General features: G+C 39.8%; 1 protein-coding gene across 2 annotated transcripts in view; it reads right to left on the reverse strand.

The window, feature by feature from the left end:
- MAP4K3 (mitogen-activated protein kinase kinase kinase kinase 3) overlaps positions 1-19810 on the reverse strand; it is a 114441-nt gene that overhangs the window by 94234 nt on the left and 397 nt on the right. For both annotated transcript variants that reach the window (XM_026653159.1, XM_026653158.1), the window contains exons 2-5: positions 14444-14534; positions 8361-8425; positions 4169-4224; positions 569-616 (exon numbers count right to left, since the gene is read on the reverse strand). In XM_026653159.1, the coding sequence (XP_026508944.1) occupies positions 569-616; positions 4169-4224; positions 8361-8425; positions 14444-14499 (225 nt within the window). In that variant the 5' untranslated portion in view covers positions 14500-14534. The remainder of the gene's footprint in view (positions 1-568; positions 617-4168; positions 4225-8360; positions 8426-14443; positions 14535-19810) is intronic.

The following is a 19810-nucleotide window of genomic DNA, read 5'->3' on the forward strand; positions in this document are numbered from 1 at the left end:
TACCAGACTTTGGATCAGTCCCTTTATTCCTGTAATATGAGCAGATAAAAAGTAGTTCTGGATTTTGAAACTATCTTCAATTAAACTTTCAAGTCTTATCACATACATTCCTTTATGTGGGCCAAACTGTATTTTGGCCACCCTCTAACATGACCACATGATGGAGGGGAAGGAATGCCTCCTCCCCACCAACCCATAAGTGCCATGCAGAATAGCAGCTCCTGCCCTGAGTTATGCCCCCAAAAGTTGGGTTTGGCCTTGCCATGACTCCAGACTGCTGGCTGGTGCAAAGGGAGGTGTATGCTGCACCTTAAACATATGTCAAAGATTAAATTCTCCTCCCACTTTCCTCCAGCACAACTGAAAATGCTCCTCTCTAAGGTAATGTGTGTCTATATTTCCCCCAATGCAGGGCAGTGGCTAAATGCCACAATCTAGCCCCAAGTTAGTGCTCTGTTTGATGTAAGTGATTAAAAAAAAACTGAATTATTCTCCAAGCATATATTTTGGAAGTGAGAGTAGCTTTTTTAATTTTAAGGGAATCAAAATCCAAAAAAAATTGACCTACCTTGATGTCTCTGTGCATTTTTCCTTTACTATGAAGATAATATAATCCCTGCAGTTTAAGAACAAGGTCTTTAGTTAAAGAAAATACTTACATCATCATTTAGCCTTAAACATTTTTCATTTTACAGAAAATTATTTACTAGATTAAAAGAATAAGATTTAGGGTACAATTCAGTGATTTACTAAAGTTAATAAATATTGTTTTGGCTGGTTGTGAAATGAGAATGAGAATGAAACTAGATTTTAACAAGCATACATTCAAACTGTACTTATCTAGCAGCAGCCAATTTAGAGATAGGACAAAGAATGAACGGGGGGGGGGGGAAATCAGTAAATAAATACACCTCTACCCAGATATAACGTGACCCTATATAACACGAATTCGGATATAACGCAGTAAAGCAGCGCTCCAGGGGGCCGGGCTGTGCGCACCGGCGGATCAAAGCAAGTTCGCTATAACGCGGTAAGATTTTTTGGCTCCCGAGGACAGCGTTATATCAGATTAGAGGTGTATAAAGAGCACCACATTCATAACAGGAACACAAGGACAGTGAGAATATTGTCCTTCTGGGCATGTAGAGTGCCATCTCTGTTGTACAACATTTAGATATTTCTAAAGTGTCTATCCCTGCTTTATCTCACTGTCCAAGTTAGACACCTATGGTATAGATCAGGGGTCCCCAACGCGGTGCCCACGGGCGCCATGGAACCCGCTGGGGCATCCATGTGCACCCGCCTACTAGCCGCCGGACAAGCAGCCGCTGAAATGCCACCAAGAAGCGGCAACGTCAAGAAGCGCTACCGCCGAAATGCTGCCAAATTTCGGTGGCATTTCGGCAGCAACGCCTCTTGAAGACGCTGCTTCACAGCGGTATTTCAGTGGCGACGCCTCTTGACGTTGCCGCTTCACAGCGGTATTTCAGTAGCGACGCCTCTTGACGTTGCCGCTTCACGGCAGCATTTCGGCAGCTGTTTGTCCGGCGGCCACAGTCCTCGGCGGCTAGTCGTCCGGCGCCCGCCCCACGGGAAAGGTTGGGGACCACTGGTATAGATCATCCTCTTAGATACTGATTTTCAATTAACTCCCAAGTAGATAGAGCCTTTTTGCCTAATGCAGGAGCTCAACTCTGGTCTATGTATCAAACTTAGTGGAATTTCTGTAGGAGGCATTTTAGGTGCTTCCTCCAGGATTTGACACATGGAATGAAATAATATCCAAGAACGGATGGTGCACTCCAGTCAATCATGGTCCTTGCTGAAGGCATAGTAATACTGAACATGCATAAGGGAAATTGTATGACTACAATCACGGCATTCCTGAATTCAGTGAACCAGCTTTCTTCTTCCATACTTGAAATGATAAAGAATAGAAAATTGGAGAGCATCAACTGCACATAAGACTAAGTTCAGCTAAAGGCTCTGAGAGAACTGGAGCTAAAGACACTCATATCTAAACACCACCTGGCACAGAAGCTGCTTGGGGTGACCCATGTACAGTGCCTCAGCAATGCATCCAGACTTGAACTTCAAAGGTGGTGGGATGAAGGGGAAGAAGTTGAGCCAGATGACAACACAGGCTACTGAGAGGACACCCCTTCAGTGTTCCACGCTCTGCACTGTATTCAGTGATAGCCAGAATCAAGTACAAGGTTCCAAAATCCTCTCTGAGATTGACTGCAGCTGAACAACTGTCTCACTCTTGGCAGCCATGAACTCTCATAATGGTTACATTTTTCCAGAACTCAAGACAGAAGCACTTAAGTGTGGGACAGAGACCTATTTTGGCAAGTGGACCAAGACTACAGAATTCACTCTCGGAAAAAAATGGGATTACTGTGAATATTACCATCTTCAAATTGAAAAATAAGTCCCACTTCTTTGAAATAGCCTTCACACAGTGATAAAAGCAAACCACTGACTGGTGGAGGACAAAAAAAAGATAGGGATTGTTTCTAAGATTTGTTAGCTGCTCAGATGACGACCATGGCATAAATACCTAGACAGAGAGGAGCACTAGCAAGGATATGCTTTTGGGAAGTGTTTTTCCCTTTTTTGTCAGCTCATCAATAGCCTGAATGCAATTTAGCTGGAGAGCTAGTCAGTGCTCCCGACTGGAACTCCTTTATCGACCACAAGAGAAAAGAACTGATCACTGAGGCACCAAGGGGAATCTAGGTTCCTGAGCACGGTTGGCATGCGACACAACCAGTTGGAACCAGCAATTCAGATTTTTGAGATGAGAGAATCCCCACCGCATGTGCATGCATAGACCTGGACCCAAAAGTGGGATTCATTGTAATGAGTATCTTTGGAGAAATAGGTATTTTTGTATAGACATACAGCTGACATCAGCTTCAACAGTTTTACTAATAGCCCCTAGATTTAAATGTCTTGGGGCTGGGTCAACAATTCGCTCACTTCCACCACTGATCTAAAAGAACCCAAGGCCAAGGCTTCAGAAACCATATGCCTAAAGGTAGACCCCTAAAAGTCCATATTTAGGCACCTAACTAAGGGAACAGATTTCCAAAAGCAAGGAGTACACAGACGCTCCTCCTGATTTCAATGGGAGCTGTTGGGAAGCACTTGCAAAATAAACTCCCTTTTTTAGGTTCCTAAATATGGACACGTAGCCTAACTTTAGACACCCCATGGTGAAATTCTGGCCTCACTGAAGTCAGTGGCAAAACTTCTATCAACTTCAATGGGACCAGGATTTCCCACCTTGGTTTTGGAGGTCTTGGACTAAGCCTGTTGACTTTTAGAGGGTGATATAAGATATATTTTCCTCAGACTTTTGATTGATGAGGATAACTGAACTATAAATTTTGCTTATTTTAAACACATTAGAACCTATGAATGTTATATTTGGTCAAAATATTGTAGTTTTAATATCATACATGCAGTAAGGGACAATTTCATAATCTACAAAAACATTCATTCATAAAACATTCAGATAATGTGTATGAGGTACTTCATTTATATTTCCTAAGCAACATACACATACTAAATGAGAATTATAACATGTTATTCTCAAACAACCAAAAATTATTAATCCAAAAAAATCTCATCCTATATAGCTAAAGAAATGCCCCATTTGAGAGAGACCTCAAGACTCTCAGACTAGAAGAATAAAATGGAATCAAAGTTTTCCCAAAACAAAAAGGCAAGAGACCACACACTATTGCCTGGAGTTTTCTAAACAAAGAAATATGTATCTTGTAAATAATTAAGACATATGGTTATATTTATTTTATAAGAAAAGACCTATAATTCATTTACATATTCAAAATTGAGTTTTCAAGTTCTCTACTAATCTATGGTATAAATCAAATATCTTATTTAATGCAATTATGCACACATGACTACGGGGAAGATAGAAGGTGCTAACCTCCTTTTAAACAACTCTGGAATAACTTGAGCCAGATGACAGAATAATTCTACATTTTGTGAAAGCTATTATACAGGATCTTCTCTTTAGCAAAAGATAGAGTAACTCCTAAGGTATGGAACATGATTCTTTCAGATGATTCAGATGGTTTTGGTCCTTTTATTTTTCCCTGAAGACTAACAATTATGTACAAATTAGAATGTTAGCTACCTGTAGTGTTTCTCTGCTAACATAGGCAATCTGCTGTTCTGAAAGTGGTCCAGTCACTGCAAGAAAGAAAATATTTTGTTTTTACAAAAATAGGGGTTTTTAAAAAAATTTTTCCTGGTGTTGTATTTCAGTGCCCTGCACAAGTTCAGCAGACACACACAGAAGCACTAGTCTACGTTCTGTGGTTCCAGCTGTACCATTTTTACCCTGAAACTAAATAATTCTAAAAGAATAGCAACCCCCTTCACAAACTTTTCCAATCTGACAAAGTAAACAGAAGAAATATGGATGGAGGCTGGAATTTCTCAAAGAGAATTAAGAGAGTTAAGGTGCTCACGTCCCACTGAAATCCAATAGGAGCTGGGTGTTTAACTCCCTTAGGCTCCTTTGAAACTCCCAGCCTTCACACAAAACACAACCTTGCAATATGAAACTTGAGATCAAATCTAAATCTGTCTTCCCTTTCCTGAGGATCTTGAAATAAAATAGGAGTTACATTTTGGAAGCATGGAGTTCTGGAATCAGGTCAATCTGGATATCTAAATGACACCAATTTTTCTAAGAATTCATGGGTACTTTGAGAAATCTAATTACCAGGGAACTAGAGTATACTGAAATCCTTTGGTGTTACCTCTTAGGGTACACCTACATTGCAAAAGAAAAACAGCGGCACCAAGTCTCAGAGCCCAGGTCAACTGACTCGGGCTCACAGGGTTCAGGCTGCCAGGCTAAAAATTGTAGGGTAGATCAAGGGTCTCAAAGTCCCGGCCCGAGAACCTCCCCACTGTGGCCCGTGGACGAGAGAGACATGCAGCCACACTGCCGGCAATGTCTGTTGCAGGCACTGCTCCCCGCAGCTCCCATTGGCTGGGGGAGAGGGACAGAGACACCATCACTAGTCGCCAGGCAGAGTCAGCCATGGAGGCAACATCATTAGTTGCCAGGCAGAGTCAGCATCACTTTTTTCCACAATTAATATAAACGAGTCAAAATACTGAATACAAGTATCTGCTGCACACCTTGCTGCAATCCTGAAGGTTTCAACTGCTCTATCACTGAGGCCAAACATCAACAAACTGACAGAACTGAAGCGTTGCCAGGTGTCTGGCAAACACTAAAAACTCTCTGGCAGGCGAAGAACTGTATAAAGTTGCATGACAGTTTTATTATTTCTAACAAATTCGAAATAAAAAATACAATATAAACGTTTTCTTTTCTGAACACCATCTTCAGTGACATTATTGGCCCGCTGGGAGGATTTGAGGACTGGCCCTGGCCCTAAGGTAAATTGAGTTTGAAACCCCTGCCTTAGGGTATGGCTACACTGGAACTAAATACCTGCTGCTGCCTGTGACAGCTGACTTGGGCTTGCAGGGCTCAGGCTAAGGGGCTATTTAACTGCAGTGTAAATGTTTGGGCGTGGGTGGGAGCCCAGACTCTGAGACCCCATAAGGGGATAGAGTCCCAGAGCCTGGGCTCCAGTCCAAGCCCAAACATCTACACTGCAACTGAACAGTCGCTTAGCTCGAGCCCCATGGGCCCAAGTCAGCTGACATGAGTCAGCAGTGGGTGTTTAACTGTAGTGTAGATGTAACCGGAGGATTTAATTGTTGAGGCCCGAGGTCTGATTGGACTGAGACACAGCTTGGAAATTAGTTAAATGAGTACAGAGTCTTCTACTCTAAATAGTAGGGTTGAAGCCAAAATCAGTAGTGACAGGAAAGCATTACTACAGGACATCTGTTCAGCCACTTATGTGAAATGAGCTCATTTCCTGGTGAGCAGGTCTTTCACATCACAAAAACTATCATCGCGATTAATGCTCTTCTCAATGTTAGCAGAAATGCCAAGGACTGACTTGGCCACTCGTAACTTCTTGGGTCATTATAATGATCTGTGCATGTAAAATGATCCTTCAGCTTGATTACTGTTATGATGAGATAAACCTGAAAGTCTGTATGCTGTTTTGCTCTTCCAGTGCAGAAGATGAAGCTACTGGGTGGGAAATTGTGGGATAAATATGAAATTAAAGAATTAGAGTTAGCTTAAGTTTGATTAATATACATGTGTTGTAAAGAAAGGCCCTCACTAGCAAGTAGAAGACAGGCCTTGAAAATAATGAGTTATAAGGCCAGAAGGAATGTAGTAGGGAGGATGCCTGGTTCAAAGATTAACTAACAAGATAAGGGAAATTTTCTAAAAAGGCGGCTTCTGACTGATAGGGATGACTGCAGATGGTTTTAAATAAGGCAAAAAAATCTGTCTTAAAGCGACCCTGCATAAACCTTCCCACCCCGCATACCAGTGTTAAACCCTATGTGAACCCAGGTGCAATGGAAAAACTGTTGGGTCAACGAGGAGGGGAAGAAAGGCCTTGGGAAGATAGGAGGTTGTAAATCTTATCTGGATTAAGACTGAAAAATAAGGGTGAACTGTCTCAAACGGGTTTTAGCTGAAGACAGTAATTGGCAATGACATCACTTGTCTGTTAAAGGATATAAAAAAGTAAACTCTTAAAAGGGTTCATTGCTAGAAACTGTATGACCAAATTGGAGCCGACTAATATAGGTCTAAGCACCTCTTAGTTTAGCCTGTTTGTAAGTATCTTGAGCAAATACTTATCAATGTTCTGTTACTGTTTGGATGTAGTAAATTGCTTATTATTTAGGCATTGTAATCATGTTTAGAGCAATTATATAAATACCTATTTGACCTTTGGAGTTAATAAAGGAATTTATAGTTAAACTAGTGTCGTGGTAATAGCCAGCATAAATAATAATTCCAACAGAAGTTTTTGCAATTTAGATGTTGGTGGCTTGAAGGTTCCTAGGGTGGACCTTTATCTGGAAAGATTGTTTCAGGGCTGCAATTAAATCCCCATTTGTTACCCATTTCGTCTGGAATATTGTCCCTTTCACGCAGGTCCTAGTGCCAGAGTGATAAAATCCTTGTTCTTAGATTTCCATTATCCTAACATTTTTCAAAGCCTGTTCTAACAAAAATATGTATTTCTATCAACTAATGTATTCTTGCCATTGTGTGATAGATAGGGCTGTAAGAAAATTACGGGCTGCAATTTTCTTGCAGAAACTACAACTTTTACCTTTTACACAGTTACCACAAATGTCAGTGGCATTGTGACCCTGTGTGCCAGATTGCACCACTCGCTCATATTTGCCCCAGGCACCCCGCCATCATGCTGGCCTTTGAGAGCCAAGCAGGACATGAGTCATATTTTCTGTGCTGCTGCCCTACTTTGGAAGGTAGTCTTCATGCCTTGAACCACAGCTTTAACAAACTGTGGCAACAATTTTTGAACCAAAAACATCAACTTTTTTACAGCCTTAGCGATAGATTTAACTAATGTAATGCAAATAAAGCTAGCAATTAACATTCCACATTCAGCTAAGACCCTTTTTTAACTGGGCTGTACTCTTGTCCATCAGTGAAACCTTTCACTTTTGCAACAATATGTGGTGTTTTCAGAGGACTGCGCATTTCACTGCTACCTTATCGTTCCCCTCCCAGCTTCTAACTGTTTTGCCCACCTGTTGCATCTAATCTTAAACCATATTTTGTAACCTGTTTGAAGCAGGGATTATCTTTGTATTTTGCATCTGTACAGCCCCAGCATGAAGCCCTGATTCCTGTTTAGAGCCTCTAAGCACTATTCTAATACAAATATCAATATACATGACAATCTCTCTATGCAAGCAACACCATTCATGACAATAGGCCCATTATACCGGCTATCAACAGGTAATAGTGTGTAATATAGTAAAGCCAAGCTCATATGAACTTGGAAGAAAAGTGGATATATGCTAAAACTGCATGACTGGAAGCATGTTCTTCATTTTATTTTTTACATTAGAAATATTGTAAAATTAAAGAAACAAGGGAGTAGTATATCAAAACACACAAGTTATTTCTCTCTTACCAGCCCTTCTTTAAAAATATATAGTAAATTTTGTTTGTTTTGGCAAACTGGTACTTTTCTAATATGTAAACTGCTATTTGTCCTTAAACAAGTTAAAATTGTCATTAAATGATTATAATATATATTAGATCCTAAGACACAGGTAAACAATGCTGACCATTTAAACATTTTCATTTTTAACCCTGTAAATACTGTAACTATACATTGGTCTAACAAGTTATATTTAGCTTTCACAGATGCACAGTGATGGCTTACCATGATAAATATCCTGTAGAGAACCACCTCCACAAAACTCCATGCAAATCCATAGCTTATCTCGCCTAAAAAGTAAAAGCATTCATTAGCCTTCCATATTTACAACTTGGCCTATTAAAGATAATTCAAAAGTCTTAAACATTAAGCAACAGAATATAACAAGCCTACATATTATGCAAGTACAAATGAAAACAGAAAGTATCTGTGATATCTGATACTAAAAATACGCACTTTAAACAAACATCCAAGAACTTCCCCCAATTTATTGCATTAATGTGAACAATAAGAATGAAGCACGTGTGCGCTTTAAAATGCCTAAGAATTGAATACCAAGGGAAATTAATTTCCTACTCACTGGCTAATTTGCTTTCTATGGTAACAGTTGAGAGAATGCAAACCCTGGGTTACTACCACTCCCTCGATCGGACTGGCAGGATAACAGCTAATCACTACCCAAGGGTTTCCCCACTCTATAACCAGAAGAATGGAATGATCAGCTAGTTCTCACAAAGGCTTACTTTACAGAAGACACAATTGGAGAAAATTTGAACACTAAAACAACAGAGCTTCGGGTTTTTTTATTTTTTTCCACTGATAATGTAACTTTTAAAAAATTTATTAAAATTATTTTTAGAAGTGTTATGGAAGACACAAGTCTAATATGGTACACTTTAGAAACACAAAGCAATGTAACGTCCATCACAATCACTATCAGAAATGAAAGTGAAAAAGAATACGTATCTTCAGTGAATGACAATTTAAAATGCAGAGAAGTGCTCTTTTCTCTATCAATAAAACTGATTGAATCAAATGAACCCAAGTATAAAAAGAGCTATAAAATTCTGATTCATCCTATCCTAAGACAGTAATGCCCTGAGCCGTAACTGACTGAGTGGGTTCATCCCCCACAGAGTACAAGTAAAGAATTGTTAATAAGTGTGTTCAGTACACCAACTAGTTACTGAGTTGTTGCTAAGCCAGTGCCCGCTCTAGCTAAGGCCATAAGCATTAGCTAAGAACTGACAAACTCACAGCTGGAAACCAAACCAGCCCACCTGTATGTTAGTTTTGTTCAAAATAGATATTATTCTTATAATAATGTATTTAATGTTTAGGCTCTATTAAATGTTTGTAAATTGCTGCATGCATTAATCTCACTTGTAATGTCTGTATTCCACTCTATAAAGAAATACGCAAGATTTGCTTTAAAACTTTGAAAATGTTTGCTCTGAACTTGTGAACCCAAGCACAGGGATCAACAACCTCTCCTCCCCCTGCCCATTAAGGAGGTCTGTCAAGATTAAATAGACCATTAAGAAACATGACAATACAAGGATTGGTGAATGACCCTATAACACTTTGGAAATGCTATGTGCAAGGGAGCTCTTCCCATAGACCAGAAGGCCAAATATAAAAGATAAAACAGGGTTACAAGGAAATTTGTCATCTCTTTGCTGTTTGCACTCTCACAGGGCCAGAGACAATAAACTAAGGCAGAGATACCCAGGGGTTACCCCTAGGTCCTCCCTGAAAGACATTTTGAATTGACAGATTACTACATCTCTGTCATCTTTACGAATCAGACACGGTAATTCATTTGTGTATATATGCTTGCTTGCTTTAACCTATAAATAACATTTCTTTTTCTTAATGAATAAACCTTTAGACAGTTTATTATAGGATTGGCTACCAGCATTATCTTTGGTGCAAGATCTAGGGTATCAACTGATCTGGGGTAAGTACTTGTCTCTTGGGACTGGAAGCAACCTGAATAGTGAGAGATTTTTGGTGTAATTGTCCAGATTGCTTGGGTGACAAGATAGACAGGAGAGCCCAAGGGGTCTATCTGTGACTCCATGATAAGACTAGTACAGTGATCCAGGAGATCATACTTGTTACTGATTTGGCAAAATCTAATTATAGAACATACCACCAGTTTGGGGTGTCAGCACTGTTTTTGACAGTCTGCTCGGAGGTAGGCGCTCACGGTCATGAGTCTCTCCAGTGTGACAGTTACCTTTTCTAGATAGGTCTGTTTTAATTACTATAGCACAGATTAATAAAATGACAAACATGAGGACAAGGAGAGAGGATAGAATTGTGATAACATACTAACTTTGTTTCCTGAATGAAAAAATCAAGGATAAAACACTTCCAAAAAACAAATTAGAAGAAAGTATTCAAATACTGAAATTGTTCTTCTTTCATTTTGGTGCTAAACCTCTCTATTCCGACCTTCCCCTCCTACATCCTTTTCTAAGCCACTCAACCTCTACCAGTTTCTCTTGCCTTCTCCTGCATAGGACTCTAACCCTTTCTCTTGACAAATCACAAGATCGTCTGCTTACTCTACCTTCTCACAGGTAGTCTGTCTGGCAGCAGCTCCCAACAGTTAAATATATTCCCAGACAAAATGTTTTGTTAAAACGGAGTTAAAGGTTGAAAGCACACCACAGTAATTTAAGGATTAAAAACCACCTTACAAAAATGCTGTAATTTATTTATTTATTTATTTATTTTTAAAAAAGAGACCAACAAGCAACAGAAACCCAAACAATTCATAGTTAAGGTTAAATTTATATTTGTAGTTAAGGTTAAATTTTGTGTGTGTGTGTGTGTGTGTGTGTGTGTGTGTGTGTGTGTGTGTGTGTATAAATTAATAAATAATAATCAATTGATGGATAATTATATAATAATTAAATATAATTTTTTTTTAAAAAAGGGGGGAGAGATAGCTCAGTGGTTTGAGCACTGGCCTACTAAACCCAGGGTTGTGAGTTCAATCCTTGAGGGGGCAACTTAGGAACTTGGGGCAAAATCAGTACTTGGTCCTGCTAGTGAAGGCAGGGGGCTGGACATGATGACCTTTCGGGGTCCCTTCCAGTTCTATGAGACAGGTATATCTCCATATATTATTATTATATTATATTTGAAAGTATGGACAACATTCACAGTTAAAACACCCCAACAATCTTAACTCTGTCTTTAGGGTGATGCTTGTCTTCTTTGGCCCTTTCATACCTAAGAACAGCCATACTGGGTCAGACCAAAGATCCATCTAGCCCAGTATCCTGTCTTCCAACACTGGCCAATGCCAGGTGCTTCAGAGGGAATGGACAGAAAAGGTAATCATCCAGTGATCCATACCTTGCCGCTCATTCCCAGCTTCTGGCAAACAGAGGCTAGGGACACTTCAGAGTATGGTTTTCCATCCCTGTCCATCCTGGCTAATAGCCATTGATGGACCTATCCGCCATGAACTTATCTAGTTCTTTTTTGAATCCTGTTATAGTCTTGGCCTTCACAACATCCTCTAGCAAAGAGTTCCACAGGTTGACTGTGTTATGTGAAGAAATATTTCCTTTTGTTCATTTTAAACCCACTGCCTATACCTAGGATATGATCCTGAAACCCTCATCCATCAGATCAAGAGTTTGCAGGGTCAGGCTCCTACATGTACTCTCCTTAGGGAGAGTGAGGCAGTATATAGAACATTCATAGGGGACCCACATAAGCCTCAAAATTACATAAAATAGTAATGCAATGTTGTAGTAGCCACGTTGGTCCCAGGATATTAGAGACACAAGGTGGGCAAGGTAATATCTTTTACTGGACCAACAAAAGATATTACCTCACCCACCTTGTCTCTCTCTAATAAGATAGTAATGACATTTTATTGTTAAGCTTTAAAGTCTGTTTCTAGCCGTGTAGGGCCAGGAGATAACAGACTTTAAACTCATGACCATTTTAGATACCAAAAAAAAAAAAAAAAAAAAAATCTGTCATTAGTGAGAGACTGAAGCTTGTCCATCTTGGACAGCAGGCAGCATATACACACGCTATTGTAATATGCACATACACTTATCAAAATTGAATCAAGCAAACATTTAGAAACGACTACATTAATAAAGTACTGACAAGATTTTCTATCCAGTTTCTAAATGTAGGGACATCGTTTCTAGCATGGACTTTTCATTACAACTGAAAACAAATAGGCATTACTTTACCTGCATCATAATCAAACCCTTTTTATAACTGTATTTCAAAAGTTTGCCCTGACCACTTATTTTTTGGAAAACTTACATATACAAAAACAGCATAAGAAAAAAAGTTATACTTCAAGAGTCTTGTTCAGAGAAAACCCCACAATGATGCGGCCACCCCCACATAGGTGGTGAAAAGGGTCCAGAGAAGAGCAACAAGAATGATTAAAGGTCTTGAGAACATGACCTATGAAGGAAGGCTGAAAGAATTGGGTTTGTTTAGTTTGGAAAAGAGAAGACTGAGAGGGGACATGATAGCAGTTTTCAGGTATCTAAAAGGGTGTCATAAGGAGGAGGGAGAAAACTTGTTCACCTTAGCCTCTGAGGATAGAACAAGAAGCAATGGGCTTAAACTGCAGCAAGGGAGGTCTAGGTTGGACATTAGGAAAAAGTTCCTAACTGTCAGGGTGGTTAAACACTGGAATAAATTGCCTAGGGAGGTTGTGGAATCTCCATCTCTGGAGATATTTAAGAGTAGGTTAGATAAATGTCTATCAGGGATGGTCTAGACAGTATTTGGTCCTGCCATGCGGGCAGGGGACTGGACTCGATGACCTCTCGAGGTCCCTTCCAGTCCTAGAATCTATGAATATGGACCTAAGAGGCCAATTATCACATCTGGTTGCATCTGAAGGGTGGGCCAGGTCCAAATAAAGAGAAGTCTCAGCTGGAGGAGGAGCTGGTTAGTTTCTATGGGCCTGTCTACCCTTAAAATGCTGCAGTGGCACCACTGCACCTGCGCCACTGTAGCAAAGACACTAGCTATGCCAACGGGAGGGCTTCTCCGGTCAACGTAGGCAATCCATCTCCGAGAGGCAGTAGCTAGGTCAATGGGAGAATTCTAGCGTCGATAGAGCGCTGTCTACATCAGAGGTTAGGTCAGTTTAACTGCATCTCTCAGTAGTGTGGATTTTTCACACCCCTAAGCAATATAGTTATAGTGACCTTATTTCCTAGTGCAGACCAGGCCTATAAATAGAAGAAGTCCAAATGAGAAGGAAGCTGGGTCTCTCAATCTCTGGGCAGTAAAGAGGAAAGGAGGGTGGGAGACAGCAGCAGAGATTAAGGAGACTCCTGAACTGAGCCCCAGAAAAGGCCAACTGATATAATAATATCTTTATTATAACCCTAATTACTTTTGCTAAGTATTCCATAACACCTTGCATTAGCAGAAGTAAACTTTGGCTTAAGTAGATAGGAAAGCTGTCAGGACCAGGACATACTACATCAATAGGTAGGGAGCTATTCTCACAGACCAATGCTAGTATCCAAAACAAAGATAAGGAAAGGAACAGAACAATAATTTAAGGAATTGGGACAAGCTGATGAGTTGGATTTTAATGACATGTAAAGAGATGTGTAATTTATAAAATCATCTTATAAATACTAACAGCTGAGATGTGTAACTTTGGGAGCACATCTGCATAAGGTCAATGTAACAATGCTGCATGATGCAGCTTTCTGGAGACTGGTATAGTATTGAACCTTTTTCCTGTACTATATATAACAATAATCCTGACTGCTACTGGCTGGTCACTTGAATAGGCTTCATAATGAAGCCAAGTGTGGTCAAGCAATTGACTACAATTTATTAACAAGTGACAGAGTCAAGACCTCTAAATATGTTAAAAACTGTGCTATCAAAGGACAGGATGAAAATAAAATACAGAACTGAAATACGCATCACCTTCAGATATCAGAGAACCCCAAAATACAAACATTAGAGGCCTTCAGAAATGTTAAGTTTCAGTTTTCTATGTACCACAATATAATAATGTCCGTGATTAATACTTATGTTAGAACTACTGTTCCAAATGCAAGAGAATCACCTCCTCCTCAATTTTTCCTCAGAATTTCCTATCATCAAATAGCCACGGATTTTTTTTTGGCAAAGTCTAGTTTCCTCCATGTAAACGTCATTTGAAGATGTAATTTGATACAAATTAAAAGATATAAATGATGTTTTGCTATGGATCATTCCTTTTCAGAGAGGTAGCACTACAGCATTTTTGAAATGAGCAAAAGAAACAAAAATTGTACCTGAGATAGCTGCCAAAATAAGCAACTATGTTTGAATGCTTACAGTCTTTCATCATAATGATTTCCTGCTGCACAACAGCAAAATCTTCCCCTGAAGAAGAAAACAATTGATATTTTTGTAGTTTTATTTAAATATCCATCCCTCTGAGTTTGGCTTTCAACATTTTTTTTTTTTAGCTGAAGAGCTTTGGTAATTATCAGACATTGTAATTATCTTCATTTTATATTCATGTACATTTATATAATACAGCACTTTGTAAGCCAGCACAAGTTCCAAAAACTAAGGGAATAATAGGTAACTATATTCTTCAAATCAGGATGGAGCCCTAGTCCACTACTTGACACCTCTTAGGACAGTAGCCACAGCTCTTCTCAACCCCTTTTTAAATCCAATTACTCTTTATTTAAAGGGTAGAGTTTACTCTAATACCTGTGTAGATTCTCTTGTGGGAAGCTCTGCTAGTAGAGACCAAGCAAGTTTATATTATATATGAAGGTCAGAAGTTGGTAATAGTAATTTTCTATGTTAATAACAATGTTCCCATTTATAGTCAGTCCTAAAAGTGAACAGCTTCCTGGTTGTTTGCTCAAGAGTCTCTGCTCTCCTTGGTAGGAATTGATGTACATAGAAAGTTCCTCACTTAATTCTTTTCCCTGGCACCTTGCTGTGTGGGTCTCCAGATGTACTATCAATAATCTATGTTCTTGAAATATGGCAAAACTTGTTACCTCTAACCACCATCTAGATCCATCTTGGATTATCTTCCTATAGAGAAATCATGTCATAGCACTCTTCAATGACCTTGAAACAAACTTAATGAGCATACAACTATACAGAAAGTGCTAAGTTGTATGCGCAGGCATTTCTCCAGTGTTGTTACTTTACCATTTATTTGAGCCTTGCTATCTGGTGCCTAGGTTGTGCCAATCTTTCCATTACAGACTCCAATTACCAGGTTTACACATCTATAAAAACTTGGTCAAACTATAGGAATAGTGTTCTGCCCAGTGTTGGGTTTTTTGTGGAGTTTGCAATGGGACAGGAATTAATTTTACCTTTTTTAAAAGTTTTTTTTCCCAGATGCTATTTTGCAAGCCAATATTTCAAACATAGCTTTGTGCTGATTCTTTAGGTCATTCGGACAAATTAGTATCCATATGTATTTTGGAAAAGCTATTTTTATAGGAGTCATTTACTATCTATTAGAAAATACATTTTAAAGGAGTCTCCAGATTCTCATTAGTCTAAAATAGCTTTAAGAACTCGGTAAAATAAAAATATGTCTGACAGACTAAGAGCTCCAACATTTATCTCTATGAAGAATTTTCTTAAAATATATATATCTATATAATTTTTATATTTTTAATATATTTATTTTAAAGGAATGTAAAGAGACAGATTGAAAAAAAATTAAGAAAATTCAAAGGTATCCTATTATGACCAGTTATTGCAGAAGTCTCTGGTCAGTGCACCGTGTTACGTATTACATTGTACCTCATTTTAGCATAACTGAATGATAATACTTTTAAACCATAAGCCAGATTTTACAAAAGACCAACGTCCAGGAGTTGAGGACATACACTAAACTTATTTTTGAATGTTTTGGCTGTAAATTGTTAGAACCTCCATGCTATTTTAAAAGCATGTATGTTACCAAAAGCTAATATAGTGCTAAAGAACTTCCAACACGGTAGACTAAATTATTCCTTGTGAAGATCATGTGTTGCAAATTTAGCCCTTTAAATTTCTAAATTGTTTGCAAACAAATATTATCAGACTTGTAAAACTGTTCATTTATTTTGTGTATTGAAAGCAAGTTTCAATCTACAGGCTGCAAAGTAACTGCTCAAATTCAGCTGTGTTATTCACAGTGTATAACTGATTACCTAAGTCACATGATACTGTTTCTGCTCCCAGACAGCATAAACAGCTAGAAATTATTCTCCTCCCCACACCCAATCTGCAACTAGCAGAGAGACTATGATCCGTCTGAAATGTGGACCTTGCCCCCGTGAGCCAGGCTTTTGCTACTTGGGACAAAAAGTCACTCATAAGCCCTGGATAGCTGCTTCTATATGGGGTGGAGGCCAGCTAGAACTTATCACAGCTATGCACCACCCTACCTATTAGTTGCCAAAAACCCACGCTGAAGTACAAGGTGCTAGTCACAATTTAGGCCTGTGTGGCAGAGAAGAAAATTTGAATTTTCATAGAGCCTCTCCATTTCAGGACCACCGTACAACTTACATTAATCCAGAACACTGTCATGAGGGTCAAGTTCATAGGCAATGAAGGCAGATTGGAATCTGCTCGCCCAGAAATAGTATATTTGAGTATAAGCTTGGTCATATTTAGAAAGAGTTGCAAGACATCTTTTCCACCTACTAAAGGCTGAGAAATCTGGTAATGTAACTGTCTGCCCATGACTCTGTCTACTCTATAGCTCCAGGGGGAGCATAGTGTTTCTATTTCTCTTACTCAGAACATTAACCCAATATAAATCATGTAAGGCCAACTACTGTGGTGGTGGTCCCCTCTTTATATTACTGTGTGAGATGTCCTGAGAATAGTTCCAGTTTCACAAACATGTCTTGTTTAGGGCTATCATACTATTAAACTGACTTGTACTATTTAGGATGAGATGTGTATGTGCAATACACATACACAAAACATATCCAATTACAAATATAATCAGTTAAAATATTAAGATTTTTCTCTTCTAACCTGGACCTTAAAGTGAAACAGCGCAACAGCTAAAGAGTAATAAACTAAACGTACATCTTACAGCATCTGTTATGCTCATCAAGTCTAATCAGACCAGTCCTCAGCCCTAAAACACTTTATGATATGTAAATGAGATACACTTTGTAGAATCCAATCATATACACAATTAATACACAGTTCTATTGTAGTGCCCCACCTGGTCTACTTTAGCTTTCCATTCAAAAGCTGAACTTTTCTAAGTGCTCTAAAATCTGCATGGTTACTCAGACTGACTTGAAATCTGGTATGCCTCGTGAGCAGAGATCCTAGAAATCCGTTTGCCATGGGAAAACACAGAATTTGCATTTTTACAGGGAACCTTTAGTTTTTACATTTTGTGAAAAAATAAAAACATATATTAACTAAATTTTACTGAAAGTACCAGTGTCACTTATTCCAAAGGTTCTCAAACTAGCGAGCACACCCCCATGGCAAGAGGGGGAAGGGTACGTGAGAAGCTGCTGGTGGCAGCGCTGCGTTCAGAGCTGGACACTTGGCCAGCAGCCACCGCTCTCTGGCCGCCCTGAAGGCAGAGTGGAGAACGGCAGCTGCTGGCCGGGCACCCAGCTCTGAAGACAGTGCCACCACCAGCAAGCACAGAACTAAGGGTAGCATAGTATGGTATTACCACCCTTACTTCTCCACTACTGCTGCTGGCGGTGCTGCCTTCAGAGCTGGGCGGCCGGAGAGCAATTCTATTAATTTTATTATGATTGATGGCACTGGTAGGCTTCGGAATTGTTTAAAAATTGTAAATATATCAATAAAACATTGTGTTCAACTGATACCTACATATATTGTGGCTAGGGAAACTGAAGTTCAGCATTTCATTTAATCATGGTAAAACATGGATTTTTATGCTTTTTTATTGGAGAATTTTGGTTTTTTTAATCATGGAAAACTAGGATCCTGCTCATGAGGACTCTCTGGCTAGGGTTAGTGAACCAAATTTGGGGTAATTTGACCAAAGGGTTCCTGAGATACAGCTTTTAAACAGGGGGGTGGAAAGCTTTCTTAAGGTTGACATTTTCCTGAATGTTTTATTGGGAATCAAACCATCGCTCTGATCCTGGCACAGGGATCTCAACTGCTTGAGAGTTAGCCTCAACTAGTTCTTGGCACCCACTACTCCTTTGGGGGAGCAAAATTCAGTAAAATATTCTCCGAAGAGTTTAGCGCACACACTCAATGGATTACACTGAGCATTAGAGGACAGAGCCAACAGGGTTTGTAGTCCTATAAGTTTTGTTACAGCTGGGTAACTCAACGGGATAAGCAGTAGTCCTTTGAACCCCACCCACCAAGCGTCAGTTCAAAATCCACCTGTGGAAGAAATCTGGAAAAAAAATTTGTAGCCATTTTATTCAAAGTTTTTGGGGGGGTTGAGGGTATTTTATGTAAGGGGAATTTAATCAAAGTAATTCTGGGGGGGAGGGGAAATTACACACTCAAACACTAAGTCTGCTCCCAAAACCAGTCCCAACAGTTGTTAAATTTTACAGCCCTTCACTCTTACCCAAAATATTCCATTTAACACTACTACACTTTCACTAACCCATCATTAAACCCACCAACTGCCCTCATATCCACTGCACTGCTGATAATCTGCATGGCAAGACCACCCCTGTACCCCCTACTGACAACCTGAACAATTCAGTGCTGGAATGCTGAACAGTAGATCCCACCTTACACTAAACTGAAGCTTTAAAAAGTTTCCTTTTAAATGTTTTGCACCCATTGTTTGCTCATTCCTAGTAAAGCTTCTTAGAATAGATCTACACTCATACGTGCCAACTCCGTGGGTGCTCCAGGGTTGGAGCACCGACGGAAAAAAATTAGTGGGTGCTTAGCAGCCAAGCTCCCCTCCCACCCACCCAGCGCCTCCCGCCCCGACAATCAACTCCCCCCGCTCACTGAAAGCTGTTCCACAGAGTGCAGGAGATGCTGGGAGAGCAGAGGAGGAGCGGGGACAGGGCAAACTCAGGGGAGGGGAGGAAACGGAACTGGGTGGGAAAAGGTGGGGCGGGAGTTGAGTGGGAGCAGGGCCTTGGAGGAAGAGATGGAGTGGAGGCAGAGCCTGGGGCAGAGCGGGCGTTGAGCATCCCCAGGGAAAGTTGGAAACCGGCACCTTGTGTCTACACTACAACTGAAGGTGTGATTTGCAGCTCAGACAGCTTTAATCTAGCTAGCACACTAAAAACAGACTAGTAATGTGTGAACGTGCCCAGAGGGACTGGGCAGTTTTGTAGAGCCCACGCTGAAGACCATGCCACTGTGTCTTTGCTACTACTGTGAGCATGTCAGATTAAACCTAGCACAGATATACCTATCCAAGGTGCAAATCATACCTTTGAATGCAGCATAGACATACCCACAGTATAGACTTTCTCCAACCTCCTGCTCATTCTAAAAAGATGGTATGTTTACAAAAACATAATTCTTGGACACTTTTGATTTTCTTTAAGAGGGTGCCTTGCTTCCACTCTGCCACCCGTATCTTCCTGATACTAACCTGCATGGTGGGAATATCTGAGAACGCTGTTCTTATATTTATCGGTTATATCTAACGCAAAATACTAGACACCCTCTGCAGCATGATATGC

This window comes from Terrapene carolina, unplaced genomic scaffold (genome assembly GCF_002925995.2).
Source record: "Terrapene carolina triunguis isolate 2854851 unplaced genomic scaffold, T_m_triunguis-2.0 Scaffold132, whole genome shotgun sequence".
NCBI lineage: Eukaryota > Metazoa > Chordata > Testudines > Emydidae > Terrapene > Terrapene triunguis.